Here is an 18873-nt window from a genome sequence, read left to right as displayed (position 1 = left end):
TACATTGAAGGTTACTGAGAGGCCTAGTTACAACTTATCCCTTAAATCTGCTTGAAAATCTATGGCAAGACTTGAAAATGGACATCGAGCTATGATCAGCAACCAACATGACAGCCTGCAGAATTTTAAATCGAGTAATGTGCAAATATTGTACAATTCAGTGGTGCAATGCTCTTATAGACTCACCCATAAGGACTCACAGCTGTAATTACTGCCAATGGTGATTCTGACAACTATTCACACCCCTGAGTAAATATATATGTAAATTAGATTTGTGTATTTCATTTGCAATAAATTAGCTAATCTTTTCTTTCGTATTTTCACTTTGTCATTATGGGGTATTGTGTGTAGATGGGTGAGAAATTTCATTTTCAATCATTTTGAATTCCGGCTGTAACACAACAATGTGGAATAAGAGAAGGGGTATGTATACTTTCTGAAGCCATTGTATATCAGCTTAGATATGATAGTAATTTATTCTCTCATTTGTTCTTTTCCTCCATAAGGTGATCCTGTCCAAACAAAATCAAAAAGGATACGAGAGAAGCCACCCCTTGTAGTCACCCAAAAGGAGACAGATGAGCCTCCCACTCCTGAAGAAGATGCACGATCTTCACAAGAAATCCACTGTGCAATTCCTCCTGATGCAGTGCCTTCCAATGATGGTAGGAAGGGTTCAAAAAACAAGCACTCAAACCCGGCAAAGGAGAGGCGTCCTGCGAAAAATGGGGCAGCTTTAACTCCAAGGATTACCATCAAGTTGGTGGCCAAGAAGACGGTGAGAAAGGAAAAGGGAGGACGTATAAAATCTGTGGAGAAGCTGAAGGTAAAAGGATTACATTTTCAATCAAAGGCTAATGACGTCAAAGGTGACCAGATATCCAGTGCCCATGTCAAATTAAAGACCGAGACACAAGCTGATGAGGCACAGCATCTGAATGGCACTGAGGATGAGGGAGGCGGAGGAGCCATACCGGCAAGGAGGCGTGGTAGATCTGCCTCCAAGATCACTGAACCCTGTGTTCAAAGTGGGGCCAAAGTTGGGGAGGTAGATGACCAAAAATCAGAGGGGGGTAGAAAATCAACAGGCAAACAGGACATTGCACTGGAAAGTGGAAATGCGGCGCCAAAAACAGACATTAAGAAATTCAAACGGAAAGAAAGAACCACAGAGGTAAGCACTGAAGTCAATAAACTGGTGATCCGGAAGAAGTAGAACTACTAATCCACCCTCCGAAACACATGAAGGCCTTGTAACAGAATCAAAAAACCAGAGCAATGACAAAGTATGTCTGGCAGAGTCATTGTTAGAGGTTTCAAGAATAGAGGAAGCCAAAACACCACCCAGAAAGAGTAGGCGTAAACAAAGCAAGTCACATCAAGGAGAGAAGATTGTCACAGAAATCCATGTTCCGTTAGCCACAGAACCTGAAAAGCCAATTATTGAATCCGGTGACGGGCTGGCTTTTAAAAATGATGATGACATAATCGGGATTCCAAGTTTTAAGCTGATTAAAATCAGAAACCCCAAATTGGAAGGCTCATCTCGGACTGACAGTAAGGGCTCCTCTCGTAAGAAGAAACGAAGCAAGTTTGTGTGGACACTTACATTGGTTAAGGGGAAAAGAAAGGACACCCAAGTGCAGAGCTCTGGAAATACTGTCAAAGTAACAGCGAAGCAGCGGAATAATGCTGAATTAGACAAAGACTCTCTTTTTGAACCCAGTGTGATCAAGAATGTTGAGAACCCTGAAGAGAAAGGGGCCACGAGTTGTACTACATCCAGAGATGCTGAGCACACACATAATGAGAAGTCTTCCAAGAAGAAGATTAAGGAGACTTTGTCTCTTGAGGAAAAGTCATCTCTTCATGTTGAGGTGGGACAGGGAACGCAACCACATCCAGAGGAGGCCACTCAAACTGACTGTGGTGATACTGTGGCAATGGTTGTTCCACCCCTTCAGATAAAAAAGGTCTCCTCACCCGGTAAACCTAAACGCTCAAAACCATCATTCCTGATCCATCAAACTACTCCTGCGCCTGAAGAAAAAAGGATAGTGGTAATCACAAAAGATTCAAGTGAAATTCTGGAGGAAAAAATGTCTTTATCAGACACCAATGCTGTGCCAACTCCCAAAGCAAGGAGGAGAAGACTGGCTAAGATGTCTACACCACGGAAGAAGCGTGGAAGTCATAAACCCTGGACAACCCACAAACACAAGCTTCAAACAAGTCCAAATGTGGAACATCCATCTGATGAACCTGCCAGTGAAGCAGAACCACAGACCAATGAGGTTTTGAAGACGGAGGTTTCCACATTGTCTGTTTCAAAACCTAGAAGGAGAAGAAGTTTGAGTGTTTCAGTTAGAAAGAGGCCAGGGAAGACGCAGATGTTACCTGAACCCACTGAATCTCCAAACACAGAGTTAGCCCCATCTGAACCACAGACAGAGGTCTCCACATTGTCTGTTGTCTCTAAACCTAGGAGAAGAAGTTCTAACCTTTCAATTAGAAAGAAGTCAAGGAAGACACCATCTGAAACTGCAAACACAGAGACGGCCCCATCTGAACAACAGAGAGAGGTCTCCACATTGTCTGTCTCTAAATCTAGGAGTAGAATAAATTCTATCCTTTCAATTAGAAAGAAGTCAAAGACACCAACATCTGAAACTCCCAACACCGAGATGGCCCCATCTGAACCACAGACAGAGGTCTCCACATTGTCTGTTGTCTCTAAACCTAGGAGAAGAACATCTAGCCTTTCAATAAGAAAGAAGTCAAAGACACCAACATCTGAAACTCCAACCACCGAGACGGCCCGATCTGAACAGCAGACAGAGGAGATCTCTACATTGCCTGTTGTCTCTAAACCTAGAAGAAGAACTTCTAGCCTTTCAATTAGAAAGAAGTCAAAGACAACATCATCTGAAACTCCAAACACCGAGATGGCCCCATCTGAACCACAGACAGAGGAGGTCTCTACGTTGTCTGTTGTCTCTAAACCTAGAAGAAGAACTTCTAGCCTTTCAATTAGAAAGAAGTCAAAGAAACCAACATCTGAAACTCCAACCACCGAGACGGCCCGATCTGAACAGCAGACAGAGGAGATCTCTACATTGCCTGTTGTCTCTAAATCTAGAAGCAGAAGAAATTCTAGCCTCTCAATTAGAAAGAAGTCAAAGACACCAACATCTGAAACTCCAACCACCGAGACGGCCCCATCTGAACCACAGACAGAGGAGGTCTCTACGTTGTCTGTTGTCTCTAAACCTAGAAGGAGAAGAAATTCTAGCCTTTCAATTAGAAAGAAGTCAAAGACACCAACATCATCTGGAACTCCAACCACCGAGACGGCCCGATCTGAACAGCAGACAGAGGAGATCTCTACGTTGTCTGTTGTCTCTGAACCTAGGAGAAGGACTTCTAGTCTTTCGATTAGAAAGAAGTCAAAGACACCAACATCTGAAACTCCAAACATAGAATTAGCCCAATCTGAACCTGTAACTTTGGCTGACACTCAACCAGAGGTAAAGGTGGAGCCAGAGACTCAGCCAATAGGGAGTGGAAAGGTGCTGCTTTTGGAGCCCTCTGTTATTGAAAAGAGAGAACGACGCCGTCATAGAAGTCTGTTCAAACATGGCAAAAAGAAGCGAAGAGCCTTGATTGGACAGAGGCAGAAACAAAGGCAGAGGCCGGAAGGGAGCACGAGTGATGAGAGTAAATTACCTGAAAGTAAGGTACCTGAAGCTGTTGAAGAGGTGGACCTAAAGGAAGTTTATTCCCCAGAGGCTGCTTCCACACTGGCAAGCTCTAAACTCATTGGTATCCTCAAGACCAAGAACAGAAGAAAAAAGGTCCCCAATTCAAGCCTTCAGTTCCTTGGTAGCAAAAGACCAAGAGCCAGGCCTAAAACTCTATCTAAGCAGGTAGAAATTGCCCAGCAAATTTTGGAGGAGCAGGATATACAAGACACTGTGGATGATGAACCACAGTCTGATGCTTTTGACGACCAGCATGGTAAATCAAAGTACCTTAAAAACATAAAGCACTTCATCATGCCTGTTGTCAGTGCCCGGTCCTCACGGGTGATCAAGACTCCACAGAGATTTATGGATGATGCTGGCATGTCTGTTTTGCCCCGTAGAAACTCCCCGAAGAAAGGCCAACTATTCGGCTTACACCCACGCACGGGAAGGAAACGAGAAGATGGCACAGGTAGAGAGCTTACTCCTGATCTGCCTGTCGACGAGGAAGAATTTCTGAATGAGGCGCAGTTTGATGTCGATTTGTTCTCAACTCAGGAACTCGAAAAGGAAACCACTGACATGAGTGACGGCTTATCCTCCGGAAAGCAATTTGGGAAGAGGAGGTCCCTTTTGAGGAATCCCAGTTTCAAGTGGCATGTGCCAGGAGAGTCTGGTGAGGAGGTATATACGCTGGACAAAACTCTTCAGAGCGAGTATGAGACTTTACTTTTATCCAAAGAAATCCAAATTGCTTCTGACCCATCAACTGATCCCCAGGAGGTTCAGAAAAAGAAAAGGTGCTACAAGTTCAACAAGCAAACATCTCACCTAAATATGTACAAGCGACTGAAGAAGCTGCAACCAGGACTTCCCAAAAGGAGAAGAAAAAACGTGATGACAGATGGTGTTTGCAATACTCTTCAATCTTCTGTTCATATGCTAGCGGAAGGTCTGGATGATGAAGTCAAGAGCATCTGTCTAAAGAAACGTCCTACAATCACAGCTCCAAGCAAACCCAAATCAAAGCAAGGCAAATCCAAGCTCAAGATTGAGGACCTTGATAGCCCTGGGGTTGTGCGAAAAGTCTCTGTGTGTGTTCACACTATGAACTCAAAGTTCTTAACATTTCAATATGGAGAACATGAGGAGTTGACAGAGGAAGACAAAACAAATGCTGAAAATGTTATTGCAGGTAAGAAAAGAGCTATCAATCAATTAATGCGTATAGTTGTTCAACATTCGCTTGCTTGATAAATAACTGCACATTATGTAAACCTGGTATTTTTGTTTATTTGTATGTTACTTGGTTTAATATGTATGTTTTCACTGCTTGAACTACCCAGGAAAGTAAAGTGACATACCTTTTGGACTTTCTTTGTCCCAGAAGCAGGAAAGCTTGAGCCACAGGAACTGCATCTGGACACGATCGCTGAGCCTGACCGTGCTGCTGCTGAGGAGAAAGGAGCCACCCAGAGAGTTTGCCTCACAGGGGCCAATAAGAGGATGTTCAATCTGCTCAAGAAAGCCAAGGTCCAGCTCAACAAGATCGACCAGCAGAAACAACTCAAGTCCTCAGGGGTAATAATTGTCTCATTCATAAAAAGAATACACTTTAAAATTTCCATGCGACAGTAATTTTTTTGCACTAAACAACATGCATGATGGGACTTTTTTCTGATACAGAATATGCTTTATGTTTCCCCTCATTGTCATTAAATAGGATGATATTCATTAACATCTATTGTGATATCTCTGGAGAGCTTCCTGTGTAAGCCCATAGTGATGAAACATGTTACCTGCAGCTTCTATCAGGGCCTGCTGGCTCCAGAGATGCAGCAGGGAAGAGACAAAGGAGGAAACCGAAAGAGCAGCTTGAGCCTGTTGCCTCAAACATGACTGACCCTCCCCTGTCACAGGTAAGGGCATATGAACACAATCCTGGTCTGTGCTGTTCTCTGCATATTTTATCTTCAGTGTCTCTCGCTTTTCAATGTGTCTGAATGCAACTTTGTCTCTTTCTCTTACTCAATAAAGTATCAGTATGTTGTTTCTTCCTGACTAAGACTCACCTATTCTGGTCATAAATACATGTTTCATTGTGATAAAAGAATGTGTCATAACAGCATCCCTCCCTGTCCCCCTCTCTCCTTGTTACCAGGAGTTCCGCAGAGCGGGGGGTCCACGCATCAAACACGTGTGCCGTGCAGCAGCTGTGGTGTTGGGCCAGCCTCGTGCACTGGTGCCCGATGACATGATCCCCAGACTCAGTGCGCTGCCTCTGCATGAGAGAACTGGCATATCTCCCTCTGGCAAGAACCAAGGTAGAGCCTCAAGCTTTCAAAACAGATTATCAATGCAAATCTCTCAACAAACTTTTTTAAGTGACATCATGCGTTCTTGTCTTTCTCCACAACTTTTTGACTTTCCTATGAAATATATCATAATCATATACCTTACCTATTGCAGGTGGTCGTTCTCCCTCTGGGCCAGACAGCCCTGGGCTTCCGGACCAGAAGGTTACCAAGGTCAGGAAGTCGGGAGCAGGTTTTGCTAAACAAAAGAGCCTTGGACCATTCGGGCTCCGCTCTCGGAGGTGTGGGATCTGCAAGGGCTGCAACCATGAGGAGGACTGTGGCGAGTGCATGAACTGCCTGGACAAACCCAAATTTGGAGGGCCCAATACGAAGCGACAGTGCTGCGTGTAAGTGTACTGCTCATCAGAATTGCAAAGGTGACCAACTCGCATATATGCTACTGAATTATATAGATTGAATAGACAACTAAATGACATGTATTTCTCTCTCCAAAAGATATAAAAGATGCGATCAGATTGAAGACAGAAAAGCACGTCGTCTGAGTGGCAAGTTTCCTAGAGGTCCTGGGAAGCGCAGGCGGCACTCCCTCAGCGTGGGTCAGTCTAGCAATGAGGAAGTTGATGGGATGGAGGTGGGGGACAGCCAGAGCCCATCTGTGAGGAAGCAGCCGCGGCGTTGTGTGAAGCCGCGCTCCTACTTTGACCTGCTGGACTATGACTCCGACCTGGAGATCACTGTGGGCTCCAACTCTGCCTCCCCCGGCCGGAGGAGAGGCCCCGGCCCACGCAGCCAAGGTAGTAATATAACATTATTGAGAAGTGATCATACAAAGGGATTTTCCTCTGTTTATTTAATATTGTCAGATCTTCTAGAACAGGTATTCCCAAACTGGGGTACGCACAATGCTGTCGGGGGTACGCCAAATAAAAATGTGATTCACATTTTTAAAAGAAATACAAATTCTTCACATTTTCAAACAGTCCATTTAATAAGGCCCACGTCCATAGAGACACATAACCAGCCCTACTGGTAGTACTACACCTGCACCTGACAGTTGTGAATCTGATTCAGCCGAAGAGCTACTGCCCCCTTCCCCAGGAAAACACTGAACAACAGACAGGGACATTGGACCATCGAAGAGGTGCAAATATGATGACAACTACATTGATTTGGGGTTCATTTACATTGGGAGTAGTGCTTTTCCTCAGCCACTGTGTGTTATATGTGTAAAAGTACTCGGAACTCAATGAAACCTTCACTCTTGCACAGACATTTAGAAACAAAACATACCAATTTGAAAAATAAGCCAAAGCAGTTTTTTGAGTGAGAATTAAGATGACTTTTGAGTAGTAAGACATGTATAAAGCAACAGATGCCATTTAAAAGAAGGGGCTAGAAGCATCTTATATGGTGAGCTACTGAGTGGCTAGGAAAGGCAAGCTGATTATGTGGATATGGCTGGGGGGAAAGGCCAAATAAACTATACAGACAGTGCCTTCATCAAACAACACTGTTTCACGACGCAACAGTGACATGGCAGATGTTTTGAAACAATTACTGCTTTGCAAACAAGCCAGTAAATTCTATATGTTACAGCTGGATGAGTCAACAGACGTGGGCCTGGCACAGCTTCTGGTATAGGTCCGTTACGTTTATGGGGGAAGACATCCTCTTCTCCAAACCAGAACAACAGGAGAGGATATTTTAAAAGTACTGGACATCTTTGTGGCAATGCTGGGCCTTGTCAAATGGACTTTGGTGGTTAAGATGTGTTGGTATCTGTACTGATGGTGCAAACGCCATGACAGGGAGACATAGTGGAGTGGTAACGCGTGTGCAAGCAGTTGCTCCCGACGCCACTTGGGTACACTGCAGCATCCACCGAGAGGCTCTTGCTACCAAGGGAATGCGCAGCTTGAAAGACGTTTTGGACACTACAGTGAAAATGGTTCAATTTTAAAGCAAGCCCCCTGACCTCATGTATTTTCTGCACTATGCAAGGATATGGGCAGTGACCATGTAACGTTTTAACCACACACAGAAGTGTAATTCTCTTTACTGACCATAATTTTCTCATGTCTGACTGCTTGCATGATGACGAGTTTCTCACACAACTGGCCTATCTGGTTGATGTTTTTTCTCGCTTGAATGATCTGAATCTAGGATTACAGGGACTCTCCGCAACTATATTCATTGTGTGGGACAAAATTGAGGCAATGATTAAGAAGTTGGAGCTCCTCTGTCTGCATTAACAACGACAACACACAGGTCTTTCTATCATTGTAGTTTTTTTAATGTGCAAATTAACTCAAGCTTACGGACAATGTTAAATGTGATATAGCGAAGCACCTGAGTGAGTTGAGTGCGCAATTACGCAGGTACTTTCCCGAAATGGATGACACGAACAAGTGGATTCGTTATCCCTTTCATGCCCTGCCTCCAGTCCACTTACCGATATCTGAACAAGAGAGCATCTTTGAAATTGTAACAAGCGGTTCTGTGAAAATTTAATTTAATCAGAAGCCACTGCCAAATTTCTGGATTGGGCTGCGCTCAGAGTATCCTGCCTTGGCAAAAAATTCTGTTAAGACACTGATGCCCTTTGCAACCACATACCTATGTGAGAGTGGATTCTCGGCCCTCACTAGCATAAAAACTAAATACAGGCGCAGAACGGGGTGTGGAAAATTATTTAAGACCTGAGACTCTCTCCAATACAACCCAACATTGCTATGTGCATCCTTTCAAGCACACCCTTCTCATTAACCTGTGGTGAGTTATTCACAATTTTCGATTAACAAATAAAGATTTATATGTAAGATTGCTAAATAAAGAGCAAATATTATTATATTATTATTTGTGCCCTGGTCCAAAAGGTGCTCTTTGTCACATCCCACAAGCCGGGTTGTGACAACTCACACAGATTCTTGTGTTTAATAAATGTATAGTGTGTGTGTGGCAGGCTTACAATGATGGCAACAAACAATATTTGAGAGTGCGCTGACCCTGGTATTAGTGCAGCTGAAGGTTGAATGTTTGAAGGGGTACAGGACTATAAAAAGTTTGGGGAACCACTGTTCTAGAAGATCCCGTTCATAGCTGTGAGGTAATGCATTAACTCTGAAGTATTAACGCTGTATGTCTAATGACCACTGCAATGGTTCCTTTTCGTCTTCAGACTTTGTCTCTCTGGATGGATTCCTGGGAGATCTGTCGGACGACGGTGTGAGACATCGCAGGCTGCACCACCGAGTCCCTCCTGGTCGCCGTAAAACTGACAAGGTAAAGAATCACAACAGGGCTGCTGCTCTGATGCCACTGGGCAGGCTGTGAATGAATTGACAGTTTCTGGGTCTCCTAGGTGTATAACACAAAGGATCTCCACAACCCACTCTCCACCCTTCTCTCTCTCTCCAATCGCTCCATCTTTCCACTCACTTCGTGTTCCCTCTGCTGCACCTCATGGTGGGATTCCCTGTCCTCTCTTCCTTCTCTCATTCTGAGTTAAGCTGCTGCTTGCTTATAGGTGCTCGTGGCAGATAATGCTGGTGCTCTTTTGCTTTGGCCTCAGCAGTCCCACCCTTCACAGGCACAGCAGAAGCAGACAGGCCCGTTGAGCGGTGGTGTCTACAGCTGGCTGGACGATGACCACCAGGGAGAGGGAGAGTCAGAGGTGCTGTCGGCGGAGCAGCTACTTGCGCAGATGACTCAGTCCCCCCGACACCCACAGCAAGACCTGGAGCTATCCTCCGAGGACCAAGGGTCTCCCCACCCCTGGCGCCTGCTATCCCACACTGGGGCCACTCCGGGGTGGCCAAGGGCCAGGGTAGGGGGTGAGAGGGGAAGGATGTTGGTGGAGGCGGGGTGGGGACGAGCCCGTTTTCATCCTCCGTCATATTTTTCCCAGAATCCTCTGGAACAGACGCCACCCAGCGTCCTGGCCGCCCTGGCCAATGGATTCGACCAGAGGGAGAGGGAGCCCTCCGAACCTACGCACAAGATCGGCGTGGACTTCAAGGTCGGATGCTTTTCCCTGACTCTTGTAGCTGTGTTTTTAGAGATCTCATTTACCAGTTAGCTACTGATTTTGCTTGTCGAGCCAATCCAGAAGAATATAGGCCCAACGCAAGTGCATTGATTTAAACAACTGAACTTGAGCCTTGCATTATAATTAAGCAATACAGCAGAGGAGGTGTGGTTTATTTCAGCAGTAAGGCGAGGAAGTTTGGTATATGGCCAATATACCACGGCTAAGGGCTGTTCTTAAGCACGACGCATCACTGAGTACCTGGACACAGCCCTTAGCCGCGGTATATTGGTCATATATCACCAACCCCTGAGGTGCCTTATTGCTATTATAAACCATTTACCAACAGAGTTAGACCAGGGCTCATAGCTTTCAGCATTCAGGGCTTAAACCACCCAGTTTATAATGGCCAATATACCAGAAATCCCTGAGGTGCTTTATTGCTATTATAAACTGTTACCGACATAAATATAACAGTAAATAAGTTGTTTTGTGTCATATCCGTGCTATATTGTATGCAAAATACACGGCAAGAATGCTGTTTCAGCCTATCAGCATCCATGACCCAAACTACTCGTGTTATAACCATGGTTAAATTAGCCATTATCATCATCAGGTTTTTCTTTGGTTTGGTTTATTTCTGTAATACCCTTATCTATCCACTGGATGTCAGTGTTCTTCTACATCAAGAGTCCAGAAGGCTGTTTCCCATCTCTGTATCTCCCACGTCTGTGTCTGACTGTACTGCGGGCCTCCATATGAGAGCTGAAAGCTGTGTCTAAGCCTCCCCTGTCTGCCATGCAGGAGGACTGTGACCTCCAGAACGTGTGGATGATGGGAGGCCTGAGTATCCTGACCTCTGTACCCATCATGCCCCCCTGTGTCTGCCTGCTGTGTGCCAGTAAAGGACAACAAGAGGTAAAGGCTCACAACATGGCTCTGTTATTACAATGTCCCATTGGAGGAATGTCTTTGTTTTCAACACTGATATTTGCTACAGGATGATTTGACATGTAGGATGTTTTTGTCAATGTATGGCCATGATGGATCTTTTGAATCCACCATTGGAAGGTCTTAAACCTGCAGACTGTTATCTGTTCCTATCCTAGCAAATGCTGTACTGCCAGGTGTGCTGTGAGCCATTCCACCGGTTTTGCCTTGAGCCAATGGAGCGGCCCTCCGAGGAGAACAAGGAGAACTGGTGCTGTCGTCGCTGCAAGTGCTGCCATATATGTGGTAGAAAAAACAAGCACTCCAAGGTATGGGTTCACACAAGGCCCCAGTCACTCCTGAGAACTTAAACACCTGGTCACTAGTTTTTAGGCTATATCTGGGGTCTATAGTTAACCCATAGACTGAAGAGGAAGTGACACTCCACTCTGTTTATTTTCTGGTTCAATGAGAGTCGATGAACTGAGTAGACCAGATCTAGCTGCTATTGATGTCTATGGGAGATACACTTAAGTAGACCACAACAGACATTTTGTTAAATTGTTAATGGCCTGAGTGTGAACTATCTTCATATATCCACCATATATCCAAACAGAGACATCAGTGTTGCCGCCAATCTATGTGTAACTCTAATACTGTATCTCTCTGGTGTTCCTCAGCCTCTGCTGGAGTGTGACAGATGTCAGAACTGTTATCACCCGTCATGCCTGGGGCCTAACTACCCCAAACCCAACAGGAGGAGGAAGGCCTGGGTGTGTATGACGTGCATCAGGTGTAAAAGCTGTGGGGTTACACCAGGGAAGAGTTGGGACACTGAGTGGAACCACGATAAAGGACTCTGTCCAGACTGCACCAAGCTCCACGACCAAGGTGAGATGACGTGAACGCTTTGGGGAAGTTGATCTGCAAACACCAATGTTAAAACATGATAAGACGAGTTCATTTATTTGATTTGACTGTGCATATGGGAATGGCAGGATATTGATGGTATCTCTTTCTAAAGGCAACTACTGTCCGATCTGCTTCAAGTGCTATGAGGACAGTGACTACGACAGTCAGATGATGCAGTGTGCCACCTGTAACCACTGGGTCCATGCCAAGTGTGAGGACCTGACAGGTGGGTCTTCCAGTGTTACGCCCAACTTCTTCTGCTGTGTAACGGGCTCCCATGCTCAGCGGTACCTTTCACAGGGATGCAAACTCGTCACTTTTCCGTGATATTTGCCTTTTTATCTCAGAATAAAGGTCATCCACGCGAGTCATGTAGATCTGACAAAAAGTGCGTAGATAACTCATTGAGTTATAACGTTGAGGCCCCAACAGATCTTCTCCCTGTGTGATCACCTCTGCGTCCTACAAATGGAATACCAGGGTTTAGATCGTGATGTCAGATATGTCATATCAGAACGAGTGCTTCATCCAATATCACGTGTGACAGCTGTGAGCAGCCAGCTGCGTCCCACTAACCAGCCGTTAGCCTGCTCAGCGGCCTTTCTCAATCTGTTTTTTCTGCACATCTCTATCACTTTTAAAATGCTATTTAGCCGTGATGGCGAGCTGGCGTGTGCAGATAGCGATGTGGTTTGTGTTACATTTGTTAAATAATTGGAGCTGCTCGCAGTGCAAGGAAAGTAGATACATATTACTCTGTATTATGATACTTGGTCTGGTAGCACATCCTTAGTAAAGTGTTGGTGTGGTGACAACCCCACTCTGAAAATAGGCATATTTTCTTGCAGTTTACGTAGTATTTTTTTGTGCGTTTCTGTGCGAAGAATTTCTGTCACCATTTTAGGCCCTCAACAGTTTACATCCCGCTTTCACAATAGAGAACATACACCGAGTGTACAAAACATTAAACACCTGCTTTTTCCATGACCGACTGACCAGGTGAATCCAGTTGAAAGCTATGAGCCCTTATGGATGTTTCCTTCAATCAGTGTAGATGAAGGGGAGGAGACAAGTTAACCTCTCTTGGGTAGGGGGCAGTTTTTTCACCTCCGGATGAAAAGCATGCCCAAAGTAAACTGCCTGTTACTCAGGCCCAGAAGCTAGGGTATGCATGTAATTGGTAGATTTGGATAGAAAACACTCTAAAGTTTCTAAAACTGTTAAAATAATGTCTGTGAGTATAGCAGAACTGATATGGCAGGCGAAACCCAGAGGACAAACCATCCTCTGACTATCCGTGAGACTTACTCCCCATCCTCCCTCAAGATAGGGAGACCCTGGGAAGTACTCTGTGTCCCCAGCCAAGGTCGGTACCGACTCTTGCTCAGACAATCTGTTTTTAAGATACTATAATAGACATAAACTACACACAAGGATATATAATTCTACTAACTAAAACCACACACATCATTAGAGTAGAATCTCATGATTCTAGTCAATTTCATACAATCATATGGTTTCAGGGTGGAATATTCTAATCATTCCTATGAACATATAAATCCCATTATCACACATATTTTCTAGAATGTTAAATATTTGATTTTGGTATTTTTGAATTTCACGCTCTGCAGATTTCACTGGATGTTGGTCAGGTGGGACACTACCGTCCCACAACCGATACTATGAAAGCTTAACCAACTTTATTCTTCCCAGAGGGTCAGTACAGATCATTCAGACAAAACATGTGTCCACCAACACAAGTGTATATATACTCCAATTTAGATGCACTCCTCCTTCTCTCCAACCCTTACATCTTTTATGGTTCCACAGGAAGGCGAAGTGATGGGGTAATAAACCGTTCCTTCTCCCTTAAGGTGACCTGACCTCAACCCCCTTGATGCCTAATCCAAAGCTCTCCACCTATAGCAATCATGTGATTGCCTCCCCTCTACTCAGCACATTCCAAAGCCATCTGGCTCCTACAGATAACCATTAACTTCTGATATAAAAACCAGTCTGTTTCACTCCTCAGATACTATAGTATTACTTCTGATGTATCATGTCTCTAACAATACCAATGTTCCAAGTTTAAGAAGTCAGAACCCAGAATCTAACAGTATCAAGAATGGTCCACCACCCAAAGGATATCCAGCCAACTTGACACAACTGTGGGAAACATTGGTGTCAACATGGGCCAGCATCCCTGTGGAACGCTTTAAACACCTTGTAGAGTCCATGCCCTAACATATTGTCTCTAGCCTAAACGGTTACAAAAATATGACTCATAGTACCAGAGATGCCTTTTTTATTTGTATCAGGATTCGCGTGCATTTTATATATCACAAACCATGACGCGGGACGTTTTGAACAAACCCGGGTTGCTCATTGATTTGACATCAAATACCGTTGTTCAGTCATGTTACCTAACAACCTGGTAACTTGACAGTAGGTTTGGGCAAATTTGATTGGTATACGAGGAAAGGAATTTGGGTCTGCTACTCATAAGATGTGCTTTAAATGTAGGCTTCATATAGACCTAATGTAAGCCTAAACTATATAAAAAATATTTTTCTGGTGCTCCTTAAATTCTGTTTGGTGCCTAATGTTTTAAGTTGGGCTCAGTGTGTGTATGTGTGTTTGTGGGAGAGAGTGATGTTTGAGCATGAGGGAGACAGTGTGTGAGGAAGGGAGGGTGAGTGTGTGTCAACTGAAGAGTAAAGAAGGTTTCATGCAGTGTCTTCTTTACTGACACAATGACATGCAGATCATTATGTGTCTATTTCACAGGAGGTTGGTGGCACCTTAATTGGGGAGGACAGGCTTGTGCTAATGGCTGGAGCGGAATTAGTGGAATGGTATCAAACACATGGTTTCTATGTGTTTGATGCCATTCCATTTGTCCTGTTCCAGCCATTATTATGAGCCGTCCTCCCTTCAGCACCCTCCACTGATACATATTCCTTCCTCCCATTCCTCCAGCCAAATCACAGGTAGGGCTTTGCAAATATCAGAAAATCAGCCATTCTATGCGGTATTCTATTAAGTTCATTATGTTTTATTGAGTACAAGTGTGGTTTTTGGAGAACATTTAGAAAAGCATCCAGGGGATGCTAGGCCACTGATACTGCTCGGTATCGTGATACTTCGCCTGGTATTGTATCGTTTGTAAAATGTTGGTATTGTGACAAGCCTACACTGTATATTGACACAAGTCAGAACATCCGGTGCAATGAGCCCAGTAGCATTAAAGAGCATTCAACAAATGACTCATCACATTAAGCACAGGAGTTTCCAATAGAGAACTAGTATGAAAGGTTGAATGAATTACGTGGGTGATTCTCAAAATAGTTATTTAATGTAATGCCCTGATGTCACTTTCTGCCTGAAGGAGTAGTAAAAATGCACGACTAGAGCTCTGCTTTCTTGTTTTGTCCTTTTGCTATCGGGGTTACCCAGAAACATACAGTTGAAGTCGGAAGTTTACATACTCTTAGGTTGTGGTCATTAAAACTCATTTTTCAACCACTCCACAAATTTCTTGTTAACAAAATATAGCTTTGGCGTTCTGTCTCCTAGAGATGAATGAATGTACTTTGGTGCGATAAATGCAAATCAATCCCAGAACAACAGCAAAGGACCATGTGACAATGCTGGAGGAAACCGGTACAAAAGTATCTATATCCACAATAAAATGAGTCCTATATCAACATAACCTGAAAGGCCGCTCAGCAAGGAAGAAGCCACTGCTCCAAAATCGCCATTAAAAAAGCCAGACTATGGTTTGCAACTGCACATGGGGACAAAGATTGTACTTTTTGGAGAAATGTCCTCTGGTCTGATGAAATAAAAATATAACTTTTTGGCCATAATGCCATAATGACCATTGTTATGTTTGGAGGATAAAGGGGAGGCTTGCAAACCGAAGAACCCCATCCCGACCTTGAAGCACGGGGTGACGGCATCATGTTGTGGGGGTGCTTTGCTGCAGGAAGGACTGGTGCACTTCACAAAATAGATGGTATCATGTGGAAGGAAAATTATGTGGATATATTGAGGCAACAGCTCAAGACATCAGTCAGGAAGATAAAGCTTGGTCGCAAATGGGTCTTCCAAATGGACAATGACCCCAAGCATACTTCCAAAGTTGTGGCAAAATGGCTTAAGGACATCAAGGTATTGGAGTGGCCATCACAAAACCAATCACAAAAACAATCCTAAAGAAAATTTGTGGGCAGAACTGAAAAAGTGTGTGAGCAAGGAGGCCTACAAACCTGACTCAGTTACACCAGCTCTGTCAGGAGGAATGGGCCAATAATCGCCCAACTTATTGTGGGAAGCTATTTGGCTTAGCTGTATGTAAACTTCTGACTTCAACTGTATATAATTACAAAGTTTCCCATCTTGTGCTTTTGTAGTGTTTTTTTTCTCCAGTTATGAAGAAGTTGACCTTTGCTCTCAGGAACATGTTTCTCACATTTTTTTGTTGTCTAGTTTCAGTTAGTTTTCCTTGGAATTTACGCCATAGGAGAGGCATGCGGGTACCGAGAGGATGTATGGGGAGTGAGTAGCTCTGTTTAGGACGCATGGGGAGTGAGTAGATTATTTTTTTACAGACAAATCTGTTTGTATATATCGAAGCCAGAAAAGAGAGTTTAAATTCAGCCCATAAAATCGCTAGATCAATATATTCCCAAGTACCTGGGAGAGAGTGAGTGGTAATCTATGTACAGTGGGGCAAAAAAGTATTTAGTCAGCCACCAATTGTGCAAGTTCTCCCACTTAAAAAGATGAGGCCTGTAATTTTCATCATAGGTACACTTCAACTATGACAGACAAAATGAGGGGGGGGGGGGAATCCAGAAAATCACATTGTAGGATTTTTAATGAATTTATTTGCAAATTATGGTGGAAAATAAGTATTTGGTCAATAACAAAAGTTTCTCAATACCTTGTTATATACCCTTTGTTGGCAATGACAGACGTCAAACGTTTTCTGTAAGTCTTCACAAGGTTTTCACACACTGTTGCTGGACACGCACCAACAAGGCATGTGTATGGGCGAACAAGACGACAAAATTATCCTTTTGGAAACACCGCTGCGAACTTTGGACGATGAATTGGACCACACAAGAAAATACTGTAGAACAAGATGAAACATGAGAATATTGTCCTTACCTGAAGACAACAAAAAAGACGCCCTTTCCAGCTACATGGTCAAACTGATTTCAGAGGAACTTGATGTGGGTATATCACCAGAAGATCTGGAACGGTTCCATTGGATCGGCGTGAAATAGAAGAAAGCTAAATACCCTTGGATGGTAATCTTCAAGTTGTGGAACTATCGGTCCAAAGTCAACATTCTGAAGGCACAAGGGTGTAAAAAAATTCAAATTCATGGCCAATCCATTATATTCATCCAGACTTGTCTGCTAGACTGTGAAAAAAACGTTACGAATTCATTCCGATCAGATGGTCACTGGAGAAAAGTGAAATCAAAACTTATCTACGATTCTTGGCAATGCTGTGGGTTTGGAAGGGAAAGCAAATAATGGAATTCGCAAGTGCAGATGAGGCCCTGGACACGAAGGAAGAATCCCTTCCTGTTGAAGGAGAGATCTCTTATCTGAGGAAAGGAAGAAGCGGGAAAAGGTGATCAACACTCTAGGCTACATACAGGGATGTCTAGGACCAGCACATTGTAAAGGCATTATTATTCCCCCACAATATAATCTATACACTACCTTCCCCAAGTAATTATTCTTCAATATGAAGTAATGATAGAAGTAACCGATGCCAATGGGCTGAACGGACATTGAAAAGACAATTCAAAGGGGTAAATGTATGCACAATGCATGTACAGTGCCTTCAGAAATAATTCACACCCCTTGACGTTCTACATTTTGTTGTTACAAAGTGGGATTACAATGGATTATTTGTAGTTATTTTTTATTATAAAAAAGAACATCTTGATAATAACCTTATCTATGTATTCAACCCCCTTAGTTAATACATGTTATAATCACCTTCTGGCAGTGATTACAGCTGTGAGTCTTTCTGAGTAAATATCTAAGAGCTTTGTACACCTGGATTGTACAATATTTGCACATTCTTAAAAAAAATCTTCATGCTCTGTCAAGTTTGTTGTTGATCACTGCTAGACAGCTCTTTTAAAGTCTTGCATAGATTTCAAGCAGATTTAAGTCAAAACTAAAAAGGCCACTCAAACATTCAACTTGGTAAACAAGTCCAGTGTATATTTCGCCTTGTGTTTTAGGTTCTTGTCCTGCGGAAAGATGATTTTGTCTCCCAATATATGTTGGAAAGCAGACCTGAACCAGGTTTTCCTCTTGGGTTTTGCCTGTGCCTAGCTCTATTCCATTTATTTGTATTTTTAAGAAACTCCCTAGTCTTTGCCGATGACAAGCATACCCATAACATGATGCAGCCACCACCATGCTTGAAAATATGAAAAGTGGTACTCCGTGATGTGTTGGATTTGCCCCAAACATAATGATTGGCATTCATCAACGGTGGAAAAAGTTCTCAATTGTTATACTTGAGTAAAAGTAAAGATACCTTTTAATAGAAGATGACTCAAGTGACAGTCAGTAAAATACTAATTGAGTAATAGTCTAAAATTATTTGGTTTTAAATATAATTAAGTATCAAAAGTAAAAGTATAAATCATTGCAAATTCCTTAAGCAAACCAGACAGCACAATTTTCTTGTTTAAAAAAAATGTATTTACAGCTAGCCAGGGGCACACTCTCCCCCTCAGATATAATTTACAAATGAAGGATTTGTGTTTAGTGAGTCCATCAGAGACAGTAGGGATGACCAGGGATGTTCTCTTGAAGTGTGTGAATTGGACCATTTTCCTGTCCTGCTAAGCTTTCAAAATGTAGCGAGTACCTTCGGGTGTCGGGGAAAATGTAGCGAGTAA

General features: G+C 43.4%; 1 protein-coding gene across 3 annotated transcripts in view; it reads left to right on the top strand.

Moving 5' to 3' along the window:
* The window catches only part of LOC123998007 (histone-lysine N-methyltransferase 2A-like), a 52709-nt gene that overhangs the window by 12917 nt on the left and 20919 nt on the right, over nt 1-18873 (top strand). For 2 of the 3 annotated variants that reach the window (XM_046302811.1, XM_046302810.1), the window contains exons 3-14: nt 507-4938; nt 5131-5324; nt 5549-5662; nt 5905-6067; nt 6213-6447; nt 6557-6855; nt 9240-9343; nt 9969-10079; nt 10893-11006; nt 11198-11347; nt 11699-11909; nt 12043-12156. In XM_046302811.1, the coding sequence (XP_046158767.1) occupies nt 1944-4938; nt 5131-5324; nt 5549-5662; nt 5905-6067; nt 6213-6447; nt 6557-6855; nt 9240-9343; nt 9969-10079; nt 10893-11006; nt 11198-11347; nt 11699-11909; nt 12043-12156 (4804 nt within the window). In that variant the 5' untranslated portion in view covers nt 507-1943. Of the gene's footprint in view, nt 1-506; nt 4939-5130; nt 5325-5548; nt 5663-5904; nt 6068-6212; nt 6448-6556; nt 6856-9239; nt 9344-9968; nt 10080-10892; nt 11007-11197; nt 11348-11698; nt 11910-12042; nt 12157-18873 lie in introns of those variants that run through there. The other variant, XM_046302809.1, reaches the window with a different exon arrangement.

Source organism: Oncorhynchus gorbuscha, linkage group LG15 (assembly GCF_021184085.1).
Source record: "Oncorhynchus gorbuscha isolate QuinsamMale2020 ecotype Even-year linkage group LG15, OgorEven_v1.0, whole genome shotgun sequence".
In the NCBI taxonomy this organism is placed as follows: domain Eukaryota; kingdom Metazoa; phylum Chordata; class Actinopteri; order Salmoniformes; family Salmonidae; genus Oncorhynchus; species Oncorhynchus gorbuscha.
This window is presented reverse-complemented; position numbering and strand designations above follow the sequence as displayed.